This window comes from Amphiura filiformis, chromosome 3 (assembly GCF_039555335.1).
Source record: "Amphiura filiformis chromosome 3, Afil_fr2py, whole genome shotgun sequence".
NCBI classification, from domain to species: Eukaryota; Metazoa; Echinodermata; class Ophiuroidea; order Amphilepidida; family Amphiuridae; genus Amphiura; species Amphiura filiformis.
In genome coordinates, this window is record NC_092630.1 from 86,047,952 (window position 1) to 86,060,649 (window position 12,698).

Consider the following 12,698-nt stretch of genomic DNA (forward strand, 5'->3'; position numbering starts at 1 on the left):
CAGTAGATAGCTATATTTCAGAGTTTGTTTAAACCTTTGCAATCATAGCTAACTATGAAAACAAAGAGTGCTGTCTTCAGCAGACAGCTAAATTTCAGAGTTGGTTTATACCTTTGTAATCATAGCTGAGTATCTCCATGTCAAATCAACCAATTTGCTGAAAATCTTGGCAGGTCACCCCCTCAGATTTTGCTGAAAAATTTAAAAAAATTAGCACTCAACTCTAAGCGGTTTCGGAGATACGGCTATATTGCAGTTTGTTTAAACCTTTGCAATCATAGCTATCTACTGAAGACAAGAGTGGTGTCTTCAGTGTATTTCTTAAACTTATGTAATCATAATTATTTCTTAAACTTATGTAATCATAATTATTTCTTAAACTTATGTAATCATATCTATCAATGAAGACAAGAGTGCTGTCTTCAGTAGGCAGCTATATTCAGAGTTTGTTTAAACCTTTGCAATCATAGCTATCTACTGAAGACAAGAGTGGTGTCTTCAGTGTATTTCTTAAACTTATGTAATCATATCTATCATTGAAGACAAGAGTGCTGTCTTCAGTAAGCAGCTATATTGCAGAGTTTGTTTAAGACTTTGTAATCATAGCTATCTACTGAAGACAAGAGTGGTGTCTTCAGTGTATTTCAGAGCTTGTTTCAACCTTTGTAATCATAGCTATCTACTGAATGAAGACAAGAGTGCTGTCTTCAGTAGATAGCTGTATATCAAAGTTTAAACCTTTGTAATCATAGCTATCTAATGAAGACAGCACAAGTATTCATATGGTTTTATAAAGTGTAGCAGAACCCAAAATCATATTCCCATGTCACAAAGCACAGAAACATATGACATTTGTGAAATATTTTAACAATGATAAAAAAGATAGTCCACAATTATAGTAATTATACTACTGATTGTAAAAGTAGCAAATAATTTATTGCTGACAAGAAGTGTTATTGAGATTCAAACATATCATGAATACATCTTTTAACATTCCAGGTGCAAAGTGCTTGATCAATTTTGTGGATTTATTGTCCTATTGCTTAACTTTATTTTGTTAATTAGCATGCTCATTGTTATTAATAACTCTGTACATATCACAAAATATGTGTAATTTGTACTCATAACCTAGGTAATAAATCCATAAACAGAGACGACCAACTCTGAATCCCAAATTTGGTACAACAGATGTGGTGTATTTAGTAAGCATATATTGATTTTCAAAGTCAATTTGATATCAGTACAGTTTGTTACAATAATACTTTGTTCATGAAAATTTAGAGTTGCACAGATTTTTAATATTGGACAAGCAAATTAATTTTTTTCTGTTCACTCTAGCCAAACCTGTGCCAGTTCATAATGCTTCCAATACCAAAATAGCTTTATATGGAAGCGCTAATGAATAGAAAGCTATTGCTTGCATTAAATTGTAAAATTATTGAAGCATTTATTCATATAATAAACTTTATTGTCAAAGGTTAACCCAGTTAAATTTTGTTGTACTGCAGTAAACCATACTTAACATTCCTGTGATAAAGGACTGCATAATATTATAGTTTGAACAATGCACACACCATTGACAGAATTAATTTGTTTTATTGGTGATTCGTGTTTACTTAATTTCAAACTTTTTAATTTCACACAAGGTTATGGTTTACAAAGTTAAATGTGAATTAAATTTGTCGTTAGTAAATTAATTATTTGCCTCAGAGCCTATTTTATTGAAAAATTCTTGCTGTTTAAAATGAGCAGTTGTAACTGAAATCATAAAAAGTGGCATGATAGAAAATATGTGTCTTCCAGTATTTTATGAAACCAGCATAAAGGACAAAACGAATCCAACATAGCTCAGTAGGGTGGTGGTTTCAAATTCTGTTATGTTCATTAATCCTAGGAGTATATATTTTGGTGTATGTTCCTTTTGTATGTAGATTTATTCCAGTGGGAAATCATGTCAATTTGGGTGTAACATGACAACAAATGCATTGGGCTATTCCATTTGAAGTCCATGCTCCCTGTGGAAAAAATTGTGGAAATATCTTCCACAGGAATAAATTTCAAATGGAATTAGGAGAGCAACCAACTCGGTTTAAAATCTTTCTCAGAGGGTGTATAAGATTCAAATGGAGCTACTTAATGTGTTGATTCCATTTAAATTCCTACTCCCTTTGTGGAACTGGAAGATATTTCTAACATCTTTTACAGGGGGAATATAGATGTCAAATGGAATAGCCCAATTCATGTATGATCTAATCAAAGCAAAGTAACAATACACCACAGCCAGAAAACTTACGAGATGTCAAATTTTATGTGTGTCACGGTGGCACTAGCTTCTATTTTGTCCTTTTGCATACAAAATGTTATATCTATAAAGTGCAATGTAGCAAGAAAACAAAATAATGAATTTTGAAAGCAGGTGGTGCATTTTGTTGCCATATCCAAGGAATGCTGAATTTTGTGAATTTCATGACTTGCAATACAACTACAGTTTTTATCCCCCAAGTAATTTAAAGCGTGATTTTTTTAAAGCGTATTAATTTTTGCATTTTGAACTGTTTGGAGCAGTCTTGGAGTTTCTTATATTCGCGATTACAAACAGTCACATATTAAAGCCTATGGGTACAAATACTTTGCGAGCTTTTAAATTTGCCATTTTGAAATAAAAACAAAAGGCACAAAAATAAAAACCTCTTGAAAATTTGCCGCTTTACAGTATCAATAAAATATTAAAGAGACAAAGATCTTGGTTATCTTTGCTATGTAGGTGAGATGACAGATATGATCATTGTTTTCTCCTATTTCTACTGGTTACTGATCATTGCTGATAGTACAATTATTGTAAAATAGAGAAAAAGTAGCTATTATATCATCAGCAGTTCATTTCTCATTTGACACTGAGCATGCTGAGTACAACTATGATAAATATTTGTTTAAGCCTGAATATAATAGATGATAAGTCAAGAGATGAGCAAATGAGATATGGCTCATCTAGGGGCATTGTTTGTCCAACATCAAAAATTCATTTGTTAATTATGTGAAAGTATTTCTTTACTTAGCAGAAAAGCAACTAGTTAGTGGGTTCAATTTTGGTATAAAATGATGTCCTTTTTTCAATTTTGTTTTTGGAAAAAATATGCGAAATTGTGTTCACCAAAAAATCTAGGACTCTGGTATAAAAATAGGTCAAATTTTCTTGGAAAAATTTGTATAAATATGGGTCCACTTTGAGATTGAGGCATATCCCTATCTAAACCAAGCTTATACCTCCCTCCCCTGGGCTAATTACCTTGTTCAAACCATGAATTCATGCAAAATTTATGAGATATATGGAGTATTATAGAATAATGCAAATTATGAGAGAATAAGCTACAATCTGTAGTGATATAGGTGGGAAACAAAAAGAAGTGTTAAGTGGCGACTTGTAAATCCTTTCTGGAGCTCACTCGCATCCTTGATTAGCATGATTAGTATTCAGGAGAGTGTACTGCAGAGTTGGTGCTATTTTGACTCTTGAGAAAGTGGAATTTTGATTGAGTATTTGAGGAACTGCGTGTTCTATTACAGAGAGATGGATTGCAACCACTTACTGGTAATATCCTCTCCTCAGGAAGTGTTTTCTCATAAGTTTCATGACCTTTGTAAGAAAGGTACTTGCTCCAGATTAGGTTGTACACATTATATGGCAAGATCAATTAGGAATCAGGTGGATTTATTTACAAAATACTGAAAGTAGAGATGTTAATAAAATGACCAGATATTGGTGATATCATTGACTTTTGAAATTGTAACAAAATCTTTTTAGTTACAATGCTAAAACTGGACAAATATGGGTCCTGTTGTCCTACTAATATTTAAACAGGATTTATTTGGGAGGGGGCTGATTTTGAAAAAGTGGACCTTTTTTAAAAATTTGGACCTTTTGGAGTGAGTAGTAGGGCAGATTTTGAAAAAGTGGACTTTTTTTTTCAAATTTGGACCTTTTTTGACCAAAAAGGCATTAAAAAAATCCAATATGTTTTTTGGGACTTGTTGACGCTCGCAAAAGGGACTTTTGGGGCATTTTGGGATGGTTACGGACCTGTACATGGGCTGAATGCAACATCCAATCTGTATTCTGCACATGCCACACCTGTAGCCACAGTTGTACCTTAAGGTTAAACAAAGTGTTGAAGGGCTTTACCTCCAGAAAAAATATATTATTACCTTATACGTAAGAAAATATGTCTACTTATCATGTGAAATAAAAAATCCGGAAAAAATGTGTGAAAATGTGTTTTTAGCCTATTTTAATAGCTCTTGTCAAGCACTATTATTCGATTTGTTTACAAGCGCCAAGCAACTGTCGTCAAGGAGAGTGATTGACATCTTTATTATTAGAGAAGAATGGAATCTGTATAGTTCATGAATATTCATGTAGTATTTATACAACCTGTATCCCAGCCATTTTTGCTTAGCTATCATAATCGTTCATATAAGACGCCCATATGATCCATGGTGTTAAACTGATATTCAGCAACTTTATATCTCTCGATCTTTGCGATCCGAAATATTGAATTTCAACTTTAGGCACATCTCTAGCAAGATAAATAAATACCTGTCACAAATAGAGGTCTTGAAATGTTACTTGCAACGTTAAAAATGTGAATAGAGAACAAATCGGGTTCAAACATGCTTCAAAAATATAGGTAATTGTCAACGCCTACTACCAGAATAGCCGGAAGAGGGCAGACTTCATAAGGGAGTGTTCATAATATATTTTAGTGCGGGACAAAGAATTTGGAACTTATTTCGAAATGTCCTGGGTTTTTGGTTTTGTTTTTTATTTTATCTTCCTGTTCGGGTGTTTCGGTTGGCACATTTTCGGGCATTTTCATGCACTTCACAGGAGTTTTTCGTGGCTTCTCTGTAGCTGTCGTGGTGTCTTTTTCCCCACGTGCAGGGTAGGCCTATAAATAATAAATGAATATAAATATATGAAAAAAAGAATCTGGAACTTCAACGTCAAAAAACAAAACAAAAACAAGACAAACTGTACCCTGCTAAAAATATCAACCCCTATCCTCTCTGAGAATAAAATAATAAGACTCCAACCTCACCTGCAAAAAATATTTTTTCGGGGCGGATAATTTGGGATAAGTTCGGGCCTATTTTATTGCGACAATTTTCAAAATCTATAAGGTGAAATGTGTCGGGGATGTGCGGCAGATTTGGGGTGCATTTTCAGCCATTTAGTTTAGACTCTGTTGTATTTTTAGCCATGATTTTATTGACCCTCAGTGTCATGAAAATTAGGTTTAAGAAGGGTATTTTTCAATAATTTTCTCGAAAAAGTAAAAATTTGCGACTTTTTTCAGTCCAAAAGTTGATACAATTTTGGGTCTGTTTTATTCAAATTTGGTTTAAAATCGCATCCTTACCCAACTTGAGAAGGTTCCCCGGGTGTGTGCAAATTTGCAATTTATAAGCCTACACTCATCATTAGTAAGCCTAAAATCAAAGTGTTAATACCATTAACACTACCATGGCCCGTTTTGTCGTGATGACTGGCTTCCAAAATGTAGGCCTATTTTAAATTATAAATCTGGTCCCGCTAGAGGTGTGTTTTTACCCGCGGAGGTCTCTCCCTCGGGTTCGTGGATGTGCCACAGTTTTGGGGTAGGCCTACCTTTTCAACGACTATGATGGGTGGGTTTACAGCGAAGACCAACTTTTGGGCGCATTTTGGCAAAAGTGCCCTTAAAAAAGCGTCAAATTAGGCCAAATGTGGGTGACTTTGATCCCCGCGGCGGTACAAATGTTTTGAAGAGACCCGCCCGAGGTGTTTTTATAAAAAAATGGTCGGGCCTGCTAAAAACCTCCCGGAATCAAGCATGGGTAGGCATACCAAAATGCCTTGAGACCCCCCCAACCCAGCGCCGGGACCTCCATGACATGATATTCTCCGCGAGTCCACCAGAAAATATAAAAATATAACATTTTGATAGGCCTACTAGGCCTATATTAGGCCTATATTTGTCTGTAAACCTTTCTTGTAGTTGTACTACAGCAGATGTCTACCGTGATGACAGTAGCGTAGCTGCCGGGGGGGGGGGGGCAATTGCAAAATTGCCTATTTGGGCCCCCGCCCCCTAGTGCAAGGAAAAAAGGGGGAAAGAGGGGGGGGGAGAAGGAAAAAAGAGAGGGTGAGAGGAGGGGCAGAGAGATGGGGAATCCAAACGATATGCAATACAGCTCAATAGGCCTACCATATATTATTTATCAATAGTAAGCCTGGCAAACATTGTCAATTTGGGCCCCCGCCCCCAGTGGGAAAATTTGGTGGATTTGGGCCCCGCCCATAGGGCCTACAGTCTTGCCCTCCTGGAAAAAATCCCAGCTACGCCGCTGCGTGATGATGTTGCAAAGTTGCGGAAGTTCATTCATAAATTTCCCATTTCCACTCGACAACAACAGGCCAGCACGAAGCGCGCAGTAGCTAATCCCCGAGCTAATCAGAGACATGTGCGTTTCTCTTTCAACAGAAAATATGTGACCATGTGACTGACACGATGCATCGATGTAGGCCTACGCTTCAAATAATTATGCTCTCGGCGTCGAAAGTATGAAAATGGAAAATATTTATAATGAACACTCCTTATTTAGCCACACCTCTGTTCCTTTCTCGGGTTGCCTGGTATATATCAGCAAAATCCTACACCTATCGCCTTCCCTTGGTAAAATCCTGATAAAAACTCGTGATATTGAAATTGAATTTCAGCGCCAGAACTTCCGTCATTCTAGCATCATGGATGGATATGCAGTGGCGCCCGCTAGAGGGGGGCAGTATTTCCCCAATATTTTTCTTTCCCACTCAGTTTTTAGGCAAAATCCCCACAATTATGTAATTTTCCACTTTTTGCGGCAATTTAGTGCAATGATTTCCAAGTGCCCCCGTCCAGTCAAATTCACTTCCCCCATGCCCCGCGAAAAAATTCTGGCCCGCCACTCACGGGTATGGCCATAGCTAGGGGGCTTTCCCACCCCACCCCCAGTTGCCCTTGGTTATGCTGGACGTATGAGAAATTTAGAGCTTGTTCAATTCCACCAATTTTAGACATTTTAAAGGTAGGCCTATATACAGTGTATATAGCCTATTAAAACGGATCACAGTCAAATAAAATATCGTAGGCCTAATAATTTTACCACTGGCATTTATTGAGCTGCTCACTTCTTGAAAATTATATGGTTTAATATTGATATTATACAATTGAGCTCCTTGTCAAGCTCCTCAGTACACATAGTGAGCTCCCGCTATTTTCAGAAATGAAGGCCTGGCCTATTAAATGAATAATTAGGATTGAGGCAGCCTTTTGTTTCATTTTACAGAACTTTTTTTTATCTTCTCACTAATTAGTGGGTTTTTTTTAATGGAGAGTAGGCTTTTAAAACGAAATTCAAATTTGGCAATATTTTCCATTGCTTAATGAATTGATCTGCGTGAAAATGCCTAAACATGTGGCCAGAGCGGGATGAGTGGTATAAAAATCTTAACTTGTGAGAAAGGACGTGGGCCTATGGGGTTGTATGAGGCTGTGGATCACGAAATGCCCCTTTAATGTGTGCTAGGTAAAGTCATTCTTCCTCCCTTTCGACTTGCCAAAATTTATTCCCTCCCCCGGCCCCGGCTTGCCAAAAATTGCTTTCTCGAAAGGCTGTGCAATCCGCAGTAGGCCTACCGGTATTAGCCTACTAATTAGGCCTATAAGCCAAAATTTCCAAGCGACTCGCTAAAAATCGCTTGCCTCCCGTCTCGGCCAGCCAAAAATCGCTTGTCCGCACCCCTGGACTGCCAAATTTTGTGGCCCCTCCCCTTGGCCTGCCAAAATGCCCCACCCCTTTGCATATGCTATATGCCAATTTTTTGGGATCCCCAATTTCCATACCCATACCTTAAATGGATTTCTAAATATCTACCTGTTGCAAGCGCAGCAAGCATGAAAATGTGCACATTTTTTCGCCCTAACTACCCCCCCACATTTTCCCTCCCATGCACCAGTTTCATTGGCGCTAGATTTTAAGCTAGAAAATACCTAAATATTTTAAAATCCAAACTCGGCAACACCAGCGGCAACACCACAAATAGAGCCCGTCGTACATGTCGTACGTAAACAGCGTGTGTAAAAAAAAAAATGAGAGTGCCACTTTTGTCCAAAAAATTTCGAATTTTGGCCTTGAGCAGCGACAATCAGAGGTAAGAAAAACACAGTATGACGCAGCTTGAAATATAGAATCACTATATCAATTTTGAAGTTTGTACTTCAAAGCACAAGCCAAACGAGGTGAAATGGTTCTAAAAAATATTGATTTCGCTGTATCTTTTATCGCGAAACTAGACAATTTGACAGCAGCGAGTCGGAAAAATAGCAAATATCTCAATTTTCTGCTATCGAAATAAAAATTTAAATAGCACCTGCATATAGAAGAGGGTTTATAGAAATAATGTAGGTCAGAATTTTGTCTATGAAATCGTGCACGGAATTATTATTACTGGTTACAAAACGACATACAAGTGGAGGCCATTTTACTTCAAATTCGGCCAACATGTAAGCTTACTAAAACAAATCGAGACAAGCAATATCAAGAATGAATATGCACATTCTTTTATTGACTTGTTTGTAATGTCGTCGTAGTTCCCAACAAAATCGCCACTTCCACTGAGAAATTATGGCCTTGTTCCCAAAAATCTTGATGCTCGGATATTGAAAAAAATTGAAATGTTTGAAAAGTACATTTCTTTTTGAGCCAAGTGGAAAATTCAAGCATAATAATAACCCTTACACTTTCAGCTTTTAGACGTAGTTTATGCGTTTTCTCTCTCGATATTTATTTCCAGAAATAGATAATTTTAAAGGGGGCTACATGCAGTCTCATTCTGGATCGATCATTACAAAGTTTAGTATAACCTTAAAGCTAAAGGCGCTTGCTTAATATTGTTACAGTGTCTGGTAAGTCTGCAACACTTCTAATGTAGATTTCCAAGGCATCAGATACTTAAATTGGTTTGAATGAACTTTAATTGGATTGAATCATGGAGTGACTCAATTAACTCAACTGTCTGTTTTCATTGCACTCCAGTCTGTATAATATCAGGGATTTGTATTGCATTGTATTAAATGCATTTTGCTATCGTAGTGAATACGTCATACCTTAGTTACTGGTTCATGACTTGGTTTGCACACCTGTTAAGAACCCATTGACTTTTGTGTTGTGATCATTTTGATCATGATTCTGAACACAGAATGAACCAGTTGACCTGCAACGATCAATTTTGGTGTCGGCAAATACCTGACCATTTATTCCATTTACTGTGAATGTGATATGCACCATTCTTCAATGGATCTACATTGAAAACCTACAGTGGTAGGGTATTCTAAAAAAATTCCACATTTACATTTTTATATATGTATTATTGCATGTCATGTTAGATGCTACACACTATGGTCCTATCAGGACCCAAGTGTGTTTGGCAAAGATAGACCTTGAAGATTGGGTATTAAAAATAACAGATAACCACATAAATACCAGCATTTTAGTTACACAGTTATCATATAGGCCTAGATAGCTCACTGCATTGGCAATTCAAGAACACCATAAGCGGATGTAGTGGATTTTTTATCATTTTCAGTTGCAGTTTTGGTTTGTTTCTTTATATTAAGATGTAGAGATTTTACACAATGAGCCGTTTTAGTTGAAAGTCCAGTTTCCTGGAGTTCTGAAAGTCAAACTAAACGGGGTCATTATTGTGGAGTATACAAAATCAGGTTGCATGTACATGTTAATAATATTAGAGAAACAAAAATGATTATTTTACATGCAACAAAAGAGAATAAAATAACCTTAATACATGCAATGCCAACAACACAAGTATATTATGTGATTCCACCCACAAACACTTTACCCAATGAGCAGAGAATGGAATACTATCAATACACTCAATGTCAACACACTCCATATATTTTGTTAACCTCTTTCTTTATTTGCTCTTCACTTTTAGCAGTGTTGATTTATAAAGTATTGACTTGTTGATACACCCATGTGTCACATTTTCATTTATGCTCCATTGTCAAGTATTCATTGTTTCATGAAACATGTTGATTTTGTTGCATTTGAACTGTCACCATTTGATTAAAACTTTAAAGTTGTGACACTGACAGTCAATAGCAAGGGGTTGTGCAATAATTATCAGCCCGGGGGCACATAATTTATAGGGGCTATTCTTGCTGCACCATTCAGATTATGGCCATCATCGAGTGCTGAATCCAGTTTGGAATTTAATATAGTTTAAAACCATTTGAAACAAGGTTGTAATGTATCCCAACATTTGATGTTTTTTTAAGTGTCATAAGTTTGCTAACTAGTAGATTCATACACCTACATTGTATATAAGCTCATAATAGGTTTGAATTACCATCTTATGATCAGCCTACGGGAAACAGAGAACAAATTTGTAGGGAAATTGTAGATGCTATAACCATGATTACCTGGCATAGAAAAGATGCACAGGTTTCCAGGTGCATAACTGCAAAGTTGAGTGACAAAATTCACCTGAGGAGATTAAGCAAATGAAAATGAAAGGCAACAAGTAAGGATACATGTAAGAATGTATATTGGTAATGTTTCAAAAATTACATACAAAGCAAATCTGATGAAGTCCCATGGATGTGGTGACCAAGTCACTATTTTTGTTGAGAGAATTGTTTACCCGGGGGGGGGGGACTCAAGTTTGGTTTTGGTAGGGACGTGCCGCTGAGAATTTGAAAGTGGACCCATAAATATACCAAATTTTCAAGAAATTTGGACCCATAAATATACCAAAAGTCAAAAATTTCCGCCGAATTTAACCCAAATTGTCTTAGTTTTTACAAATTTTCCCAAAATTTTGGGAAAATTTTGGCTAATTTAAGGAAAAATTGGGTTATTTTCGAAAAAATTGAGAAAATTTTGAAAAAAGGGCCCATTCATATACCAAAATAGGCTTTGAAAAAGGGGTCCTTGATATACCAAAAGGCTGAAAATGCTACCCATATTTGCGGCACGTCCCAGTATAGTCATTTGTACTGAGTACCCCCGGGATTGTTTACAAATTCACTTTACCATAATCATTATGTGCTTTCCATTTCTGATATAAATTATTTTTAACTTCTGCATTGTATGCATGTGTTGCATGAACTGTACAAGCTAACTTGCATGTTTGAAGCTGCATTTTCTGATATTTTGGTGTGAAATAATCATGTTTGACTTCAGCATAATTACTTCCTATGAATTGAAAATTTCATTTCATCAATGTAAAAAATTAATCATTGGGATGGACTAATGGGAAAAATAAATGAAGGTCGAACACTCTGAACTTCCGTTTTCAATTAAATGCAATAAAGGTGCTTCTTTTCATTACTTTATGATTAAAATTTCATATTAGGATGAGGCTTGAATAACAGTCAACAAGAAGAAGATCAGAAATACTCAATATGTGTTTTGATCAAGGGGAATGAGTCACATGTCGGCCCTGGACAAAAATGAGTTTTACACAGGTTTCTAAAGAGGACATTTAGAGCTTGCAGAAATTGACAACCCCATGTTGATACGACTTTTCGTTGCGAACTTGCATCAATTTATCAATCACTGAAAATAATATAAAACAAATGAATTTTAACATTTTCTTTGCCAATATTAATGACATACAACTCATTTCCATATTATGGCCAGAAATGTAATGATGGTTTTATTGTACAAAGAAAATTAACCACTAGTGGAAATGGAATGTTGTGTGCATTCAAATTGAAATCAGAAGCAAAGATTGAGGATGTTTGGTACAAAAATAATCTTGACAGATTTATTTTCTTAATTTTGTTTATTTTTTACATTTATTTAGTTATTTTGACCTCTTTGCATCCAAATTGTGCAAAAACTTTCAGGGTGTAAGCTGGGACAATTGTTAGTATTATGCAGGTTATACTTTAACCAAGAATTTTGTTCTCCTTCTTGGCTAAGGATAAGTCAAAGAGATGAGATGAAAAGTCAGGGTTATGATTGATATGTATTCTCCATTAATTTAACAATTGCTTGCTTTTATTGAATTAAAGATATATTTTTCCATCATATTTATTTTGCATGTTCCATCATCAATGACATCACAACTAACAGCTCATGTGATTGGTGCAGCACTTGGCATTCCCATCCCCTCATCAGATGAAGATGAAGAGGAAGATAGCAATATACCAGCCCACCAGAGGAAAACAGGTAGGTCAGAGGACATGAAATCAAAGGATGTTACCGAACATCACATTTCTAATGGCATATGAGCTGTTCAGGAGTTCAAACACACTAGTCTACAAACTAAGGGATGAAATCAAAACTCGACCTGTGGTTCTAATTGTTCTAAACAATGGAAACCGGCGGTTGACCGCCGGTTGAGTTTTGATTTCATCCCTAAAGAAAGTTGCCCTCTATGCAAAAATGTGTGTAAAGGTGTTGTAGCTCTAAAACTGTCCAGGAAATCCTCTTCTCTCATGTTGCGCTGCCCTTGTTAATCTTGTTTCATACCAATCAGCCCTAGCTGAGATGCATGGATCTTGCTGGCTTGTGTGAAGAGAAATTATGTCATATAAATGCACATCACCAGCTTTGTACATTCACACTCTCATTCAGGCAATGAGAACATA

General features: G+C 36.2%; 1 protein-coding gene across 1 annotated transcript in view; it reads left to right on the forward strand.

Annotated features, from left to right (window-relative positions):
• The window catches only part of LOC140147573 (uncharacterized), a 79,228-nt gene that overhangs the window by 46,601 nt on the left and 19,929 nt on the right, over positions 1–12,698 (forward strand). Inside the window, exon 6 of the mRNA XM_072169353.1 lies at positions 12,181–12,276. Coding sequence (XP_072025454.1) covers positions 12,181–12,276 — 96 coding nt within the window. The remainder of the gene's footprint in view (positions 1–12,180; positions 12,277–12,698) is intronic.